This window comes from Lacerta agilis, chromosome 3 (assembly GCF_009819535.1).
Source record: "Lacerta agilis isolate rLacAgi1 chromosome 3, rLacAgi1.pri, whole genome shotgun sequence".
In the NCBI taxonomy this organism is placed as follows: Eukaryota; Metazoa; Chordata; class Lepidosauria; order Squamata; family Lacertidae; genus Lacerta; species Lacerta agilis.
The window spans coordinates 44700204-44720918 of NC_046314.1; the positions used below are offsets into that span (position 1 = coordinate 44700204).

Below are 20715 nucleotides of genomic sequence, written 5' to 3' on the forward strand. Positions count from 1 at the left end.
TCTGTTTTACGCAGTTAAAAGCAGGAGAAAAATGAGAGTTGAGGAACAAAGCCTTGTTGCAAAGGGATTTCTGGGCTCCAACCAACCCACTGAATTGGTAATATGGCAGCGTCCCCCCCCCCTTTTAAAGTGTAGGTATTTTCTGGTGTTTTCCCATCAAGTACCTGCCCAATTTCTGTATGGCACACGCCAGGAATCAATAGAAGTTAACAAGTCCTCCAAACATCCCCCCCTAATCTCTTTGTTTAATCGCCTTTACAATCCAGCCCAAGGAAAGAGAATTAAAAATCTTTGAAGTCTCCTGGCTGACAAAAGGCTCAGCCAAGTAGACTTAAAACACTCCCTTCTTTTCCAAAACTGGTTTGTCGGGGAACAATCGAAGGAAGTAAAATTTATGGAGAAATTATACAGTGGATTTGTCACTTAAAATATCGTAACTGTCTCGGGGACAATCCCCCATGCTGAGGATTAATGGTCCCTCCAGACCTTTGATTCACCAGCGCCTTTTCTTTGCCCTTGACAAATTGGATTTTTAGGAATGGGAAGGTCGCCGGGGCCATTGTTGGCTGCCCCATTCAAAAAAGCCCTTGATTATGCGTTGGGGTGGGTGGGGAGAGAGAGAGAGAGAGAGAGGTTGGTGGATGGGGCGGGTGGGGGGTGGGTTAGGGAAAATCTCCATGTGACCCTCTCGGGTGGGACTCGGCAGCTGCTGCAAGAGCCACACTCTCTCATCGCCCCAACCCGGCGCCCTGGAGCACCGGCGGGCCGAGGGGAGAGCCCTCGTGTGGCAATTGAAAAGGCGGCGCGCACCGTCGGCCGCGTCACTTTGCGGGCGGAGATAACGCCGGTGCGGCTCAGCCCTCCTCGCTGCCTGCCTCTGCCTCTCTCCCTCTTTCTGCCTCCCTCTCTCCCTTCTGTCACTCCAGCCCTAGAAGAGAGTCCTGGGCGCCTTTACCGATCGCCGCGTCTGTAACCCGGAGGCAGCGATGCAAAGCAGCCGGGGTCCGCCGACGCTCGGCATTACCGCGGAGAGCTGCATCCCGGCTGGCCTGCGCCTGGGTCCGGTGTCCGGCACCTTCAAACTGGGCAAGTACTTGTCCGATCGCAGGGAGCCGGGACCCAAGAAAAAGGTATTGCTCCCGCACCTTGGCGGAAAGCACTGTGAAGGGAGGGTGGGGGGAAGGAGGAACGCGCAACGAGGGGAAATGTCCGAGGGGCTGGCGCGCATCCTTGCGAGGGAATGTTTCCGCAGCAAAGTTATTTCTCTGTCCCCCTCCTCCGTTCATAAATGGGTTTGGGTGTCCACACGAAGCATCTCTGCTCTTCGGATCTTCACGAAGCCAAGAGGCTTCGGGGATGGACTACCGCCTCTCTGGCCTTTCGGGGGAGATCTCTGACTTTAGATGACTTATTTGCGGGGATGGGGGGATCAGTGTTGAACCCTGGATTGGACGTAGATGGGGAGGGGGAAGCCGGAAAAACGAGACAGCGGCGGGTCAACAGACTTACTGGTGCCCCCCCCCGCACCCCGAATTCTAGGAAATCAAATCCGGGAAAATCAAGGTAAATAGTTCCTTCGGCTGATCTTCCACCCTGATATTAGAGAGGTGGATACGAAATCGGATATATATTCACAACACGAAATATAATAATAATAAATAAATGAACTGGTAGCTCGACCCCTGTTGCCTGCGATGCCAGTTGCTTTTATTGAATGTACTATGTTTACCTTCTGTTTCAAGGTTCTTTTTTAACCTTAACGTGGAAGAGGCAAAATAACAATTAAGCGAAACGAAATCTAAAGGTTCCTAACGCCACCAGGTGAGATTTGCCTCTCATGCAGGATAAAACAACCGCAGGAACACCTCGCCCGAAACAAAAGCGCCCTGCAGTTGAGATTTCAAGAAGGGTGGCTGGATGGTGGAAGTTTGTGGGAGCAAAATCCACAGTCTTGCGGCTCCTTAAAAACTTGCGGATTTATTGTGGCTTACGCTTTCCTGGACTAGAGTCCGTTTCATCACCTGCTTGAAGGTGACAGATGCAGACACGCGCACAAGAGCGCGTCGATTGTTTGTTTGTTTAGGGAATGCTGGGGCCTTAAGGCCATGAAGTGCAAGGGGGCAATTGTGAGCTTTCCCCGCAGGCATCTGTGCAGAACCCAAAGATAAGAGATGAAAACAGTCCTCCCACAGACCCCAAGTCTGGAATGATCCAATTTATGAAGCACCCTTTTAACGCCGAAATTCTCCAGGGATCGCCACAGTCACCTTCATTGTTTTGTTTTGCTTTTAAAGAGGATTTCAGTCCATACGAAACATTGACCAAGCAAAAGAGGATCGGAGCAATCGAGCTGATTTCCCAGCTGGCTCCAAATGCTGATCACTGCTTCTGGAGTGCTTTGCAGAGAAGACTTCCAAAGGAACCCAAATAAGAAAGATTTGTTTTTGTGTGTATGGATTGCAGCCTTCGAGCATCTCCTCGGATGAGCTTGGCAGAAGGCAACGTTGTCTCCTTTCTTCCCCAAAGCGCAGAGGTTTGTCGTACGTTCCGCTCGGATTCTGAATGCCCTTTAATTGTTTTTAAACGCTCTGCCAGCCCCTTCAAATTTATTTCTCATCTGGCTCCGTTGGTTGCTCCCTTTAGGCTGCCTTTGTTACAGTGACTTTTATTGCCTGGTCATTCAAAGAGGTAGCCCCTCATTTGCTCGCTCTCTGTGTATGACCAAGCAGATTATGAAGGATGAGGCAAGAGCAAGACTCTGAGGCTCAACAGAGTTGCTCCTGCCCTCTTCATCTTTTGCACTCCTCCTCCTCTTTTTTATTATTTCTGATTAGATTATTCGTTAATAATTGCCCTGCAGGGGCTAGGAGCTTGAACACGTAAGGTGTAGCCATTTCCCCCTCGAAGGGGGAAATTAATAACTATGGTTTTAAATATGTTCCCCCTCGTCTTTTCAGGCTGCAGCCCCTACAGGTCAGGGAAAGTGACAAGAAGCGGAAGAGTTGAAGACGAGTTTGAAGAAGGCTCTTTCCCCAACTAACAGGGATTGTTTTAAAGAGTGTATATAGGGCGTTTGGGGATCAGGGCAACTACGCACTTATCTCACTGGTCTCACTTCGGAATGACGTGGCATCGAGTGGAGGTGTCCCTTTATTGGTAGTTGCAATTAAGGTAAAGGGCAAAGGACCCCTGGACGGTTAGAGGCTAGGGATGTGGCGCTCATCTCGCTTTTCAGGCTAAGGGAGCCGGCATTTGTCCACAGACAGCTTTCCGGGTCATGTTGCCAGCAAGACTGAATCACTACTGGCGCAACGAACACTGTGAAGGAAGCCAGAGCCCACGGAAACGACGTTTACCTTCCCGCTGCCAGCGGTACCCTATTTATCTACTTGCACTGGTGTGCTTTTGAACCGCTAGGTTGGCAGACGCTGGGACAAAGCAACAGGAGCTCACGGATTCGAACAGCAGACCTTCCGATCAGCAAGCCTAAGAGGCTCAGTGGTTTAGACCACAGCGCCACCGCTCCCTTGGTAGCTGCAATTACATGGCAGTGAAACACGGCACACGTCGATTCAAACCCGATGGATAACCTGGTCCCACAGCTCTGGCTAAGTCTAACCAAATCGACGGCTATCTAAGTTAACTGGCACATTGATCCTAAAGACTATATATAGCAGTACTGTTACATCGACCGAAACTCCCCAACTTCGACCCACCTGGATTTAAGAGGATTTAAATCTCCCCCAAGACAATAAAGCCGTGATCCTAAGCATACTTACTTAGAAGGACTTTTCAAATGAAATAAAGGAGAACCAAATGAAAGAGTGGAGTTTCGGCTGCAATCCTATGAACGTCTACTTGGGAGTAAGAGCCCTTGAACGCACAGTGAGGATTTGCTACCGAGTAAGCATGCACGTTCCAATTCCACAGTAGCTTATAAAATAAGAAGGTTGTCTATCCTCAAACCGTTTGCTAGGAGACCCTTGCCTCGTTCCTGATTAGTTGCAGCAATGGCTGCATTTGGTTAGCCCTCTAACTCGTCTTCTGGCTGCTGCCTCCGACTAGGATCGAGCTGCGCATGGTTCACCTCTCTCTCTGTTGATTGTGTGATCCGCTTCTCATGGAACCGGTCAAACAGAGAGATAAATTAGACAAATAAGTTATTTTAATAGGTTATGGTGGGGGAGGACAGGGATGTAAAATTAGCGGTCTTTTTGTATGTGGAGCTGCCTCAGTACCAGCGAATGTTGTTCTGGCTAATAAAGCAAGGACCTTGAACTGACTGGCGGTTTATAATGACAGCCTCTGCTGTCCTATGTTTCCAGGGTGCGGATGGTGAGAGGGGAACTGGTGGACGAAAGCCGGGGGCATCTGCTGTGGAGTGGATAGGGTTAATCCGGGCTGCCAGGCACTCGCAAGAACAGACATTGGAAGCTATTGCAGATCTACCGGGACGGACAGGTACTTACAGCCTCCCTAAACCCAGCTCTATGAGTCTTTTTGTCTCAGGGCTGGATAGATTGGCTTTGCTGTCTGATCCCTTGACCGGCTCTTTCTGTTCTCCTAGATTTTCTACCGGGCGCTGCGAGACATCCAGCAGGGAGAGGAGCTGACCGTGTGGTATTCCAGCTCCTTGGCTCAGTGGTTTGACATCCCCCACCACGGCTACTCCGACGCACGACGAAAAAGGTACGTATAGCACCTTGGCCAGCGACTTGCGCAAGGAGGAAGAGCCCTCCCCACAGCGCTGCTCAACTAACTGCGCCTTACAGTGAGAGTTTTGCTGTAAGCCCCGCTGAGTTCAATGGGATTTACCCACCAGTAAGTTGGGATTTCAACCCCCAGATTCTTTTATTTGAACTTAAATCGAGAAGGAAGATAACAGCTGAGCCGCAAACCATCGAGTACTTAATACAGTTTAGGCGGAATAAACTTGAAAGTAAGCTCTGTTAAAGTCAACACTGGCTAATAAATTTGTGTGCGGGTGTCAGTCAGTAGGTCGGTCTTATACTTTCTCCTAAACTCTAAAAACAAACTACGGGGCAATTAATAAACTTGTCACAAACTTGGAAGTAAATCCCAGTGAAAACAGTGGTGGTTGTTTTTAAAAAGATCAAGCGAGCTGTTCGTTTGTGGTGTGGGATCTATATGAGACATATTTGCAAATACATGCTGCTCAGCTAGATCCTGTGCGTGCCTCACTTGGAGAGAAGCCTCAATGAAGTAAATTAATGGGGCTTTCTCCCAAGTAAGTAAGATTGAGGGGTGATGTGCAAGAAGAACCCCAGTCATGCCAAGTACTTCGTGGAAGAAGTGGGGAAGGCTTAAATACGGCTGAACCAGGATTGTGGACCTGATTGCAATTAAAAAGGCAGCATGGACCACAGCTTAGCGCTAAGATAAAAGTAGCTTAAGTAGGTCAAACGTACATATTTATTCCAAACCAAATAGGAAATTCTTTCCAGTAGCACCTTAGAGACCAACTGAGTTTGTTCTTGGTATGAGCTTTCGTGTGCATGCACACTTCTTCAGATACCGTCTTCCCAATGCGGTTGACCTTTCATTGGAATAGTTCTTGAGCTACGAATTTAGACCCTGCTAGAAGGGAGTTTGGACTCTGTTCCTGCTCAGCCTTTTCCTGCATATGCACCGATTCCCTCTGCACCTTACCCAGTGGGCGCCCTGCCACACGGACATTCTTCTCCTTATAATACGACAGTTTTGGGTTTTGTCCCCGCCCGTGCTAAAAGAGGATCGCTGGTTCTAAAGGCCTAGGATGGCTTTCCTTCTGCTTTTGTGCTTTGCCTTCCATCTGCCTTGCATCTCCCTCTCCGGCTTTCCCGTTCTTATTCGAAGTGACGGTATAGTCAATTTAAAGCGGGAAAGTATGCGCACTGACATACATGCACGCTCTTTAAAAGCAAAGGACACCTCCAGCGCTGTTCGGAAACCTTGGGAATTCTTGGAGGGACTACAAAAGAAACAAATGCCACTAGATCTTCTCCGAGTTCTAAGTGCCAGAGGAGATTTCTTTCCCCAGCCCTCCCAATCATAGCTATGGAGCTATAGTTTATATTTTGAAATGGATTTTTTGTTCCATTCCATCTACTTCTTTAAAAAAAGAATAGTGTTTTCAGTCAATCCATTCGTTCTCCTTTTCACTCTGGTAATGAGCGGCCATAGCTTCTTGTCCAAGTTAACGCTTTGCGTACTCTTGCTATATATATCCGGTGGCGGGAAGGACTTTGGTTTAAGACTCGTTGATACTGAGGCAGGGAAGTGCATGGAGCTACTAGGCCTCTCGGATTCAGTGACTTGTGGATCCGCAATGCCGGCGAGCGTTTATCTGTAGATTAGTGTGCTTTAGGAGATACCGGTAATATATTAAAACAAAAAAGAAACTTAATCCTGTTAAAATACAGAGGCTGCACGGATCAGCAGCATTTCTTGGTGGTGGAACCTATCACGAGATTCTGCCTGCAGTTCTGATCACGCTTTTTTTCTTTTCGCCAACGTCCCAGGAACGCGATGGGACGTGTTTAGAATCGCACAGCGAATTAATGAAACCGGAGTGTTAGCTGTTAAGTCATCAAACAGCCATTCCGAAAGGCTTCAGCTAGAACTGGTGTCCATTGATTCCGGTGGAGGTTATTTCCAACACAGAGTGCAAGTTCTACACTATTGACTTTGATTTAAACCAGCTCGGTGCAATCCAAGGCAGTATAACCGGGACCAAACCCAAGAGGTTTAGCAGAATAAATGGGTCAAGGAGAAGAGCTTCTTAAAATCCAATTTCCAGTTATATGGATTGGCCTACATAGCTCTAACATACTTCTAACTTGCACTCAGGCCCAACCCATGCATGTTTAATCAGAAGTAAATCCCACTGTGTTTAAAAGGATTGTGGACTTTGTAAGTTTGGGTTTGCAGAATATTTAGATGAATAATTTTGTAGATACTGCACATGCTTGGGAGGAAGCCGCACTGAACTCAGAGCAGCTGCTTCTGAGTTGAAATGTATAGGATCGGGCTGCGTGGTGAGAGGGAATGAAACTTGTCATTCCAATGACCCTTTTTCAAAAGCACGAGTAATAGGCAGCTACAGAGGACCATTTAACATAACCATATATGTTACTGCTTTCTGCACCTATGTGTGGTATAATCCTCTTTACTACATGAGAAGGGTGAAAGAGAGAAAGTCAATTGTTTTAAATCCAAGTACTTCAGGAAAAGTGAATTTAGGACAAGCCAAAAACACTAGAGGAAGAAATAGGACCCCACTCTACTCCAATACTAGTAGACAGGAATTACTGAAACAGGAAAAAAATAGTTTCAATGTGGGAGAACTATCCTAATGCAAGAAAACTCCTTTAAAAAGTTATCAACGAATAACTGATCTGATTGCCCACCATTTCACATCACAAATATGTATAAGAGGCTGGGTACTCTTAATCACAACTTTATATCCCAGACAAATGGTAAGATCTACTGGTCTCAATGGGAAATTTATAAATCTCCTGCAAAAGATCACAGATGGTGCACAGAAAGGAGAACTCACAGGCATTTAGTATCAATAGCTAGGATGATGATTATACAGTAGTTGCAATGATTCGTCGCTTACTACAAAAAGTCTCAAAGTGGCCTACAATTATAAAAGCATGCATAATGCATTAAAATACATCAAAAAGATAAAAGAATATTAATTGACTAAAAGTGTCCATCCTGCAATAACATAAGAAGGCCAAATCTTACCCCAACCTGCTACAAGATGAACACCAGTACTGGCTAGGCTGTCATTGGCCTTTGGCTTATTAAACAGTCTATGGCCTTTTAAACCGTGGGGGTGTTTTTGTTTTTGTTTGTTGTTATGGTATGTATTTGTGTGTTTTTTATATTGCAAACCACCCTGTGACCCTTAGATTAAGGGCGGTATAGAAATTTAATGAATGAATGAATGAATGAATGAATTTATACCATATGATCCCAGTTAAGAGCCAGGTGCCTGGGTGAACATGCACATATTTGCCTGGAGCCTAAAAGTTGATAATGATGGCACCAGAGAGTATTTCACAATTAGGGGGCCACCACTGAAAAGGTTGTGAAGCTGCCTTATACCATATTAGACTATTTGTCCATCTAGACGCCTGGGTATAGGGTGGTATATAAATTCAAATAATAATAATTGTTCAGTATTGTCTACCCCCAAAGAAAAAATAAGTAAGTAAACCAGCTATGGTGGCAAGCAAACCTATACACACAGGATGAAGTAAGCCCAATTGAACACCCTAGCTTAGGACTTACTTCTGAATAAACAGGCACAAGTTTGCACTCCATAGGAAGCTGCTTCATAATGAGCCAGACCATTGGTCCATCTAGTTTGGACTGACTTCACTGTCTACACTGACTAGCAGCAACTATTATCAGGGGTTCAGACTGAGGTTTCTACCTGCCCTACTTGGCTATGCTGGTGATTGAATTTGGAACCTTCTGCAGGCAAAGTGGATGCTCTGCCATTGAGCTATAGCCTTTCCCTTTCCTCTGGTTTCTTGTACTGTACTGGTTACTGGACATCATTTTGAGACATTATGGTCCTATATTTTTATGATATGGTCATTTACTCTGACCATACTGCAACAACTTTTAAAAATTATTTTGTTAACTTATCACCTTGCAACATATATTAGCAGATACATTATCTAATAAGGTGTAAAGAGAATCAACTGGTCACATTTTGGCACTTTGTGTTCTGTTTTCCATGGCTTGAAATCAATAGGAGGCAAATTCATGGGCACATAATTTAGGGGTTCCAGTAGCACCTAAAGCTGTTTTAGAGTGAGTCCAATGATTGGTCTGCCTGGCCCTAGCACAATAACGTTTCATCTGCTTGGCAAGTGTCTTCCATAGCCCTGCTACCTGAGATCCTTTATCTCAGGCGTGGGAGGAGGGGGCATCTGTCGCCCTCCAGATGTTGTTGAACTCCACTTCTCTCAACCCCATTCAGCATGGCCAATGGTCAAGGATAATGGGAGCTGTAGTCCAAGTTTGGAGATGCATGGGCTCTGACTATTCCTTCTTTAATTAGGGAAATCTGGGATTTAAGATGGGATTTGCTGTATGTGAAGGTGTTACTTTGACGCCTACTTTCCCAAAACTGTACGCCTCTCGGATGCATGTCTTTTCAATATAACAACAACAATCATGAAGGGGACGAAGCCCCGTCTTTCATATCTCCCTTCCCCGGATACACCGTCTCTGTGTTTAGAGTCCATAATAAATAAGAAAGTCCGTCGGATATTGGCCAGGTCTAAAATTAACATCCTGTTACCGCTGTGGCCTGTGATCCTAAATACGCTTAATCCCAAGTAAGTGTTACAGATTTCAAGTGACACAAGCCTATTAAGGACTGGAAAACTTCTGCTAGTCAGCATTCTAAGCTTCTGGCAATTACTAAACCCTTCATACGAAATTAAAATACATACTAACGCAATAGGAAGCAACTTGAACCGCGACTTTTTGCGGGGAAGGATTTAGATGTTAAAAGCCGATTCAGCTAGTCTCTAGTCAGCGATTCTTTCTTCATTGATAATCTAAAATGTGTAGGGAACTGAAGTCTCGGCGAAATCAACATGATTTGCTTCTGGAGAGTTTCGAACTGCGAAAGACATTCAATAGGCGAACTTTTTTTTTACCATCACCCCATATCGCCTGCGTGCTTCTGCTGAATTTTTTTGCAGCTGCTACAGGCACAGGAGCCCCTCTTGAAAAACAAACAACCGAACCGAACCGAACCGAACCGAACCGAACCAGCCTTTATTATTACTGGCGTGCCAAACCAATTCTTATGCTCAGCTTCTCCAGTTGCACTGAGATTATTTTTAACTTTCACGAGCAAACTTTCATTCATTCCTAAAACGGCAACACAAACCCCGAGACAAAAACAGTTGTCAAGCAAGTGGAACTGGAAAGAGGGTGGCACTTTTAGTTTCACAAAAGTGTTTGACTCGCTCCATTTAGTCATAGATTGAGTAAACGAGGCTCTTAGCAGCATAATGTGAAAGGAGAATTGGGCGGGGGGGGGGAGGGAGAGGAGGACAGAAGCCAGCAGTCTGGGTTTAGGGATCATTAGTGTTGGCAAACAAAGATAATTGGAGAGCGCAGCCTTTGACGAGCTCGCCAACCGGAGAAAGCTACTCAGTTAAGCTTGTTAACAGCGCCATCCTAACTATGCACGTTTATGCTGAGATGTAGGTCCTATAATCCAATGGGTTTAGACTTAAATTCGTCAAGTTTTATTGCGGCTTCCTATTCATTCATCCCTTGCAACCGGGTTATCTGCCTTTCTAGTGTAAGGCCATAGGATGATTGCAACTGCTTACACTCAGGCTGGGAGGGAGCTATTACTGAACAGAAAGACTTTAGTTTTCTCTGCAGTTAATGAACAGTTCCACGCTGGTTGATTCTTGAACTGACTGTCGTTTTTAAAAGACCCTTTGGCTTGCTTATTCCAGCAGGATCGAGACCTAGCGCCTTCTATGCCTTCTTGGGCATTCCATTCCTACACGCCAGTTTCGCGTTAACCAGCGACGGAATCCTATCGCTGGAATCCTATCGGCCAAGCACCACCACCGCCTACTAAAAACAGAAACCGTAGCCCATGGCCGTCTCTATTGAGCAGCCAGGGACGTTCACAATTATTTCGCTGAGATGGCCAACTAATGCATAGATCACAAATCTTACTGACATATAAACTTAGAAGGTAAGGACCCCAGGTTGGACCCCAGGTGCCATTAGCCCCAGGATGGCCTGCGGTCAGAGAGCATGGAAGCTTAGTTTTCTTCTTTTGAACCCATAAAAAAGGGAGGGAGGGAGGGAGGGAAGTACACTGGCATCTGATTGGCCACTGCAAGAACAGGATGCAGGATTAGGCGGGCTTTTGCCCTGGTCCAGCAGACTGCTCCTATGTTATTGAGAGTAATATATCTGTATCTAGGTGTGGTGTTTATTATATGTCTGTATTTCAACTTTTAGAACCACATGTAGAAGAAAGATGATCGAATATAGATTCCACTAGCTATAGGCCTACATTATCTTTCATGCTTTGCCTCAGCCAGGCTCTTCACTATCGGTCTTTCCCTCTAAGCGATTTGCTCATTCACTTTTTCATATTCCTGCCCACCCCCACCCCCCACAATTGAATCCCTGTGGGGCTTTTCTTTTTGCATTCGGAAATGCCACCTCTTTTACGAGTCCCTCTATAGCTTTGAAGCGCTCGTCGCTTAATTTAACCTTTGCTGGTGAATCCTCCGGTGCAAAACCTCCGTGTTCTGCTGCAATGGCCCCACCGTCTCGACAAAGTATCGAAAGAAGGGGACGTGCGTATCGCAGGAGCACGAAGTCGCCCCGTCGGTTTGTTCCGCCTTAGGGAGCGCCAAGCGTTTAAGGATGGGGGCACAAAGGGCATTGTATTCTGAAAGGACCGATTACTTATGGCCCATACATATAGGATATTGTCTCGCCTGGTAATGGGAGGCTCATGATCATTAGATCGGCCTTTGTTTCCTTGCGTCAGCTCCCTGACATACGCCACCTATTCTGCAAACGTCAACAGATGGGCCGCCGGACACAGGCGTTAAGGTAACAGCTGCGCGCTTTTCATTCCTCGTGGAGTCCAAAGGCAGCCCAGCCACAGCGCATTTGTGGCCCTCTGCCTTTGCGCTGCTTTTTACTCAACTCTCTACCTCCCTCCCCACTCCTCTCTCAGTACTCAACAACGAAAGGAACTAGCAGTTTAGGATTAATATTCCACAGCCATACATCTTTTTTTAAAACTAATCTCAAACAACTCCTAGCTCGCTCGTTATTTACAACCACATTCTGAGATTGATTTCAGCTACACACGCGTGTACTATGGAAGAATAGAGGGAGGTGCCTTCCACTGAATCAGACCCGATTGGTCTTTCTAGGCCTACACAAATTGGTAGCGGCTCTCCAGTTTTTAGACAGGGAGTCTCTCCCAGCCCTACCTCGGCATGCCGGAGATCGAACCTTGGGACCTTCCGCATGCAAGGCAGGTGCTCTAACCACTGAACCATGCACTTATATCCCTCCTTCCTTATATCTTACATTCATATACCACCTTTCTTTCCTCATTGAACCCAAGCAGTCTACCTTCCAGCAATGTGCAGACCCATACCAGATCAGCTTCAACAAGGTGTTGACCTCAGGTGCATCTTTGGCACTCCTTACCTGCTTTCTGTGCAGATGGGATAACGAACCTTTTCTATGTTACCCTAAGTGTGGGCTCCAAAGGCGAGTAGGGGATAGTCACAGCCGTCCACGGCTTTAATGGTAAGCACGCTTCCTGAAAAGTAAATCCTTGTCCATAAACACTCATGTAAGAGGGCTGTTAATCCGATAAATTACTTATAATGACTTTTATAATGCTACTCACACACTCGTAACTTGGACTGGAAAAGAGAAAAACAAGGGACTACTGACTGACTGACAGTGCAACACTATACACACGCCTATTTAGAATTAAGTCTTGTTGAGTTTCGGTAACTTCCTATAACTACTGTATGCGGTTGCCGCCTGAAGCAGGCGGATCCACGTTTAAGTGATCGTCGGTTTTCCACGGAGGTAAAAGAATGAGAACTCCAAATCACAGTCTAGTTAAGAGATGAAGCTTTTAAATATGAATGAAATGGGTTTAGTTCCGCTAACGTCTCTGCTGCTGAACTGGCTTAAATCCAAGTAAGATGGCTTTGTCAGACAATGAATCAGAATGCAGTTCTCATATCATTCACCCTGGAAACTTCTCGTTGTAGGTGGCAGCAGAATTCTCTGTAGTAAGTTAGCACTGGGCTACAAACTTAAGGTCAGTTCAAAGTCTGCAATTTTATGGTTGCAACCCTAATTCTCACACTTGCCTAAGTCCATTTGAACCTAGTAGGACTTACCTCCAAGTCGACATGCACAGTTTTCACTGCAGGGAAAGGCTCTTGTTATTTATCAACTTTTGTAGAACAGTAAAAAAAAAAACCCAAAAAACAAAACACAACCCGTTTCACTCCCTCCTAACGCGTTCCTAAAAGCCATCCACTATGGCTTCCTGTTCTTGAGACTATGCCAGGGTGTTTGGTAGGTGTTAGCTCTGATTTGATGTTCTAACCCTGAGAGGTTCCGATTGGTGGCCATCTTATAACCACATTCCTTCCTGAGAGTTGCCATGGCCTAGTGTTGGGCTTTTGATTCACAAATCTGTTCAGTTATCTATTTAAGTGGAGACCTGGGGAAAGATACAGCCTCTCAGCTTCGCGGAGTTGTGAACATAGACAAGATATAGGATGCAACGGATTAATAACAATTGTAAATAGTTATGCAGGGTTCCACTATAATAGCAGAGGTGCAGTGCAGGTTGTGTACCCTGCATGCGATCATATGCCGAGTCAGACGTTGACGTATTTTAAGTTATTCTTTCTAGAACGTTAAATCAAGCTCGTCTAAGCTTCCAAGTTTAAGGTGCAAAGCATGGTACTCTGCTGATCTCACGGGAGCAAGGAAAGCTAGAGTTTCCAAATGTCCCCTTTTTCCAGGACACACCCTCTTTTTCATGAGTATGTAATATGAGAGTCGTCATAACGATCCATAGATAAAAGTAGAAATCGGTAATAGTGTCCTTTTTTTTTGCTCTTCAAAACATGGCAATCCACGTTATTAAATAACTAAACAATATATCCCCTCTTAGTGTCGAAATCCATTCTATAGACATTTGATCCATGTACCTTTATACTTATCTATGTGGACTTGTCTTGGCTCTCCAGGGCTTCAGACACGAGCATTTCCTTGAGATTCCAGGGAATCGAATCTATAGGACCTTTTTGCACGTGAAGCGCGTGCTCTACCACTAAACCCGGAATCACCCCAGAATCTGGTTCTCTGTCTTGAATGTCAGGGCAGTAAAGCCAACTTCGTCGCTCCAACACATCTGAGAGCAACTGCTTTGCACGCAGGAGGTTCCAGATTCGACCCCCAGCATCTCCAAGAGACCTTGGAGAGCTGCTGCTGTCAGTCGGTGTAGACAGCACTGACGTAGACGGACCAACAGTCTGACCTAGAGTAAAGCAACTTCCCAAGTAGTGCAATGAAATGACTACCCAGGCACCAACGATACCGACTTGGATAAATGATAATGGGCATCTATCCGAACGTGGTTGGCTGAAATGCACTGGAGGGGACCTCAGCAGAGGCTGAGAGAGATGTTTGCTATGTGACTGTGGCATGATGTAGTCCGCTTTCATCTCCGCATGTTTGGGAAGAAGGGTGGGGAGCTGATATGTGCATGAATGGACTTCATATGCCCTATTGCTGGTCTTTGCTAGAAGTATATGGATGAACTTAAAAAAAATAATGAACGTGAGTAAATTCATGAAAGACAATTAACTACAATTAATTATGGGCAGAGTATTCTCCACATTGGTAGTTTGCAGTGCAGAACTGGCAAGTGGGTTGTCCAGGGCAAGATAAAGCGACGAACAAATTCAATAATAGCTGCGAAGTATGAATTCCAGACGACTTCACATAAAAAAACACAAAACCGAGAGACATTATGTGTATTCCAACAAAATCTGAATCAAATTCCAACTTCAAATCCACGTTTACACAACACTCCAAATTATGGATAATGCTGCACGGACAGCATCTGTTTCCATACTGCGTGTGCAGTAATTAAATATCGGGACATTAGCAAACACTTCTCAAGTTGCCTCCACGCTGACTTAGCCTCCAAATGGGGAGTGGTGGTTAACAGGTGACCCTTCAGATACGGCTGAACTACGGCTCCCATCATCACCAAGCATTGAGGGCTGACGGGAGTTGGGCGTCTAGAAGGCCCGAGATTAGCAACCTCTGCTTCAGGCATTTCTCACTTTCAAAGTTGAACATATAATATTTCAGATCCAGGTTTCACATTCCCAGGCACCTGGTTCCAAATCTGTGAGAAGAGCTTAGTCGGGGTTTCTACGTATTTGCCGTGTTAACGTCTGTCTCCCTGCCTTGCTTTCCCTCTGCTAGGCGAAGAGCGCTACATCTGCTGGTACTGCTGGCGGACCTTCAAGTACCCCAACAGCCTGAAGGCGCACGTCCACTTCCACTGCGTACTGAACAACGGCCGCAGCTTCCTGGGCTCTCCGGAGCACGCCCGGCCTTCGGACCTGTTCAGCCTGTCGCTGAAGCCCGCGGCCGCGCCGGCGTCCTTAAGGACCCACTGCGCTGGCGGCTCCAGGGAGAGCATCAAACGGGAATCCTCGGGCTCGCCGCCAGTGGCCAAGGCGGGCGGCGGCGGGCGCAAGGCGGCGGCCAAAGAGGAGCAGGAGAGGGCCTTGGACATGAGCGTCAGCTCGACGGGACGGGGTCCAGGGCAGTTCCTGGGCCTGCTGGGCAGCGGCGGCAGCAACGGGCTGTCCTTCTACCCCGGGGCGAGGTCCGCCTTCAAGCCCGCCGGCCTGGCCAAAGCGAACCAGGCGGACTCTTCTCCACCGGCCTCTTCTTTCCGTGAAGAGGGCAAGGCCAGCGGCTTCAGCAAGCTCTTGGGGAGCCTCAAGCCCGGCCGCTCCAGCGGCGAAGGCCCCCTGGGCGTGGGCAGCGGCCCCCACGGCCACGCGCAGCAGCACCACCACGCGCCCCAGCCTCATCACCACCATCACCACCACCACCACGCCAAGTGCCATGCGGCTACCGCGCCGCCTCCCTCGACGGCGGCGGCGGGGTTGGCTTATTCGGGGGGCGCCCGAGGCTTCCCGCTGCTCTCGCACTTCGAGGAGACGTCCGCCTTCAAGCACGTTGAGAGGGGTCTGCACGCCAGCCTGTCGCCGCCCGCCTCCGCCCGCTACCCGCCTCTCCCCAGCGGGCTCCACCTGGAGCGCTTCGCCGCTGCCCTGCCGCCCTTCGACGGGCTCAAGCCCTTCTCTGCGTCGGCTGAGTGCAGCCTCCCGCCCTTCATGCCTTTCACCGTCTACAACGGCGAGCTGCTCTACAGCGCCCCTTATTACCCACTCAAGCTGCACTTTGGCAACCTCCTCAAGTACCCGGAGTCCGTGTCTTATATCAACGGGGCCGCGGCGGCGGCGGCTGCAGCGGCTGCAGCGGCAGCGGGCCTGAACCCGTCGGAGCTGGGCTCCCTGGCCAGCATCGACCGCGAGATCGCCATGCACACGCAGCAGCTGTCGGAGATCGCGGCGGCCGAAAAGAGCCGCGGGCGCTTGGAGAGCTTGCAGCCATCCGCGCCGTCGGGCCCGGCAGGCGGCAAGCCCAAGACGGGCCACTTGTGCCTGTATTGCGGCAAGCTGTACTCGCGCAAGTACGGCCTGAAGATCCACATGCGGACTCACACAGGCTACAAGCCGCTCAAGTGCAAGGTGTGCTTGCGCCCCTTCGGGGACCCCAGCAACCTCAACAAGCACATCCGCCTGCACGCCGAGGGCAACACGCCCTACCGCTGCGAGTTCTGCGGCAAAGTGCTGGTCCGGCGCCGGGACCTGGAGAGGCACGTCAAGTCCCGGCACCCGGGCCAGAGCTTGCCCAAGGGCGGCGCCGGCGTCGCAGAGGACAGGAGCGGCGCCGACGCCGCCGGGTACGCGCGCCCGGAGCTGCAGGAGCCAAAGACTGACAACGAGAGCGACGTCGACGTCTGCTTCACGGACGATCAGAGCGACCAAGACACGGGCGGCAGCAGCAGCGGAGGCGGAGGTGGAGGATGCCGGGCCAAGGAGCAGCAATAGGCAGCAGCCCGAGGGGGCGGGGGATAGGTAGGGGTGGGCTTGGGGAACGGGGCTGCCAAAGCTGCTGCCGCCGCTGCTTTACTCTCGACCGGCTCTGCTGATTCACTCGCTCCTTGACTAAGAAAACGACCCATAGAGCCTCCCTTCTTCCCCCAGGAACAGGACAGTTTTGCTTCAACACAACAGCGGCTCGTTTTAAGACAAGCCCGCATAAGATTTCATATCATTTCTGTCCTTTCCCTCGACCCCCTTCCAGCCCGCGGAGGCTGCTAAGCTGTACACCACGGGTAGCCAACGTGGCGCCCTCCACATGTTTTTGGACTACAGTTCCCAGCATCCTTCACCATTGGCCATGGCGCTGGGGCTGTTGGAATTAGCGGTAGAGCAGCATCTAGAGGGCGTCACGTTGGCTAGCCCAGCTATACACGCAGTGTAACCGGTATGTTCAGAAGTGCAGCGTAATTCCTACCGAACGCAGTGGCACTGAGCTGCCCAGCGCGCATGTGTAAGAACGGCCTCCACCAATATGAATTCCTTCAGGTACCTCGACGGGAACTTATGTCAAACAATAATCTTCTGGTCTAGATGATGCAGGGAAACTGAGGATTCTGTCAACTTGGGTAGGAAAGATTCCTTGTCCTGGCTAAGTGGGAGATACAAAGAGCCATGCGTGGTCTTTGTTCACAGCAGGGGTAGTGTGGGAATGTTGGTTACACACAGTGGGAGGAGGCTCCAGAGCAGGTATGACAGGAAGTCCTTCCTGTCTGGAGCAACATTCCCCTGTGTGTCCACTCTAGGCAACAGGAAATGTTGTGTTTGACTGCTTCAGTGATGATACATCCCACAGGTAGATCCAAGATGACCTGTCGCCAACAGGTCTCAAAGATAAGTGAGGAGGTGATAGGAAGTGAAGAGCTGCAACCTAAGATTATCAGTTTTAAGATCAAAGGAAAGGTCCGCGAGGATCAAAGGACAGAGGAACAGGTTAGGAATATCTGAGGTTCCCCACTCTAATCTGCTTTATCCCCATGCAAACTCCTCTCAGAGTGCTACAAGCGGCAGCTCTTCCAACACATAGCCTACAATGACCTCAAGGCTCGCTCCGGTCATTACCATTGTAATTCAACTTGATCCTAACCGTGTCTACTCAGAAGTAAGCTCTCCTGATTTCAACGGGACTTGCTTCTAAGGGAGAATCATAGAATCATAGAGTTGAAAGAGACCACAAGGGCCATCCAGTCCAACCCCCTGCCAAGCAGGAAACACCACCAAAGCATTCCTGACAGATGGCTGTCAAGATGGCTGTCAAGCCTCTGCTTAAAGACCTCCAAAGATGGAGACTCCTCCACCACACTCCTTGGCAGCAAATTCCACTGTCAAACAGCTCTTACTGTCAGGAAGTTCTTCCTAATGTTTAGGTGGAACTTTCTTTCTTGTAGTTTGAATCCATTGCTCCATGTCTGCTTCTCTGGAGCAGCAGAAAACAACCTTTCCCCCTCCTCTATATGACATCCTTTTATATATTTGAACATGGCTATCATATCACCCCTTAACCGTCTCTTCTCCAGGCTAAACATACCCAGCTCCCTAAGTCATTCCTCATAAGGCATCGTGTCCAGGCCTTTGATATTTTTTTTTTGCCCAAGTGTAGTACTTTACATTTCTCCCTGTTAAAATTCATCTTGTTTGCTTTGGCCCAGTTCTCTAATCTGTTAATTGTAAGGCTGCAGTCTGAGTGGACATTGCTGTTGAACACTACCTCCGACATAATCAATCTTCAGTGGAGGCAAATCCTGAATATTGACTTGATCATGAAGACCACCGATTTCATTGAAAGTTTATGCACTTCATGCTTCGGGATGTGAGTGTCTGAACCAATTCTAAGCATATTTAAATTATCCCAATTGAGAAATTTCATCCAGATTAAGATTATTTGGTATAAATCTCATTGCAATGAATGGTCTTCTGGGGGGGGGGGAAATCACATTGGAGATGGGGATGAATTAGTAGACTCACTCTTAATGAGTTCAGGTATTCAGTCTAAAGGTTTTGGGCGAGGATTAAGTAAAGTGTAGCCCAGAATTAAGATGTGGTTCACTGATTCCCCTTCCTAGAGATATCCAAAAGGCACCGGAGACTCCACAGCAGCGGAACCGTTTTTCTGTTGTATATTTGTAGGGAGAAAACTGCCTTTTTGTGTGGAGTGGGGCAGAGAAGAATGGGGGAAAGGAAGTTGGTGTTCTTTGTGGGGAGTACTTTGTCTCACTTTTAAGAAAGTTTCGATGGTGGAGGGTAAGTTCCTCTTTTGGAGCCAAATGCATATCTCAGTGGAATATCAGCACAGCAGCACTTGTAAACATCAAAAACATCGCTAGCCACAGTCTCCCCCCGCTCAGTACTAAACACATTAACAGCCTGTCTACAGAGGCTGAAATCCTATACTCACTTATCTGAAAATAAACCCCATCAAATTCAATGGGTCGCAAATCTGAGCAGATGTGCATAGGTTTGCTCTGTCAATTTGGTTTACTTAAAAGTAAATATTACTGAGCCTATCCGGATTTACTTCGTAGTTAAGGAAGTATTCCGGAATTAGGTGAAAGTGACTATGGTAGATTTCAGCGGAACGGATTTTTCAAGCAAGGTTGCAAATCTTTCCTGGAGTTATTTGGACGAATCCCTTCTTAAACAGCGGGATTTTCTTCCAAGTTAACATGTTTACTATCGTACAGCACAAAGGGCGTGTAGGATCTCGATAGGGGTAGTATGCACCCTATTTGCAACTTATTTATAGCAGAAAAAATATTTGCATAACATTTGTAAAATAAACATTGAAAGCATGAATCATAAAAGCACGCCGTATATCATTCTCAAGAAGATACTTCTATTAGGTTTCGTAGACTACATATTTGGTGTATGCTTGTTTTATAAGACTGATGTACAGTGGATACAGTATTTTGGTCTTGGTTGCAGTTTGTCATGAGATTCTTTTTAAAAAAATAAAAAATAAAGTTACAGACAAACTATTGTCTGTATTCAGCTAAGGACTTTCATCCGGTTTTTCTTTGTGAAAATTTGGAATTATTCACTACTATGAACAATTTGCTATAAAAGAAGTCCCATTAGAAGGGGGAAAAATATTTGCACGTTTATTCTAGCAAGTTATTTCGAATTAAGTTCCACTGAACGTTGTGGGGTTTAAGTCTACTGTGCATATTTCCCCCCCAATCGACGTGTAAACAATGGTAAACCAATTGAATGCACTTGTTTTACATTCCTGGATTCAGGAGTTTGGGCCACCGATGCCCTCTCATTGATTTCAGCGGAAGCCAAAGTTAACGATCTCTCTCTTTCAGAGAAATATAGACGGATGTAGTCCCACGCCTTCGACTGACTTCCGGTTTGTCACACGAACAAGTCCCAGGGACTTCAAGGAGTCACCCTTACAACTGCACACTGCCGCATTAAACCTATTCTGATATACAGTTCTCAATATATAATTCCGTCTGGGCCATTCCCTAGTAATCTAAGCACAGGTACACCAATACTTGCGCTGAGTTTGTTCCAGGCACGATATTCTCCATCCCAGTTTGGAAAACCCATTGAAGAATCGGCAGATTTGTTATAACTGCAGGAAATCCGTTAAGGTTCCACAAGACTCTTCTTAGTTTTAGCTCCACGCGGAAGGTCTATTGCTTTGAAGATAAGGGACTGAAGCTGGGAAGTCTGGAAAATGAAAGCATTGGGTGAAATTCCTTGGAGTTGTCTAGACAAAGTATTTTATTGGAACCTATTTTAAAGGGGGGGGGGGTTGTATATACCTGTGAATATCGCGGGACTGAATGTGGATGGAAGATTGCGAAATAAAGTAGATCTCGGCAAGAGCCGTTTAGGCTAGGCTGAAATAACTAGATAAACTGGGAGCCAATGGCTCCTA

At 47.3% G+C, this 20715-nt stretch overlaps 1 protein-coding gene across 1 annotated transcript; it reads left to right on the forward strand.

The window, feature by feature from the left end:
• The first annotated feature begins 934 nt into the window (after positions 1-934).
• On the forward strand, positions 935-16778 carry PRDM13 (PR/SET domain 13). The gene is given in 7 exon segments (XM_033145384.1): positions 935-1130; positions 4303-4362; positions 4365-4454; positions 4456-4461; positions 4568-4654; positions 4656-4689; positions 15073-16778. Coding segments are annotated over 7 exon segments (2127 nt in total). The 5' UTR covers positions 935-986.
• Positions 16779-20715: the final 3937 nt, after the last annotated feature.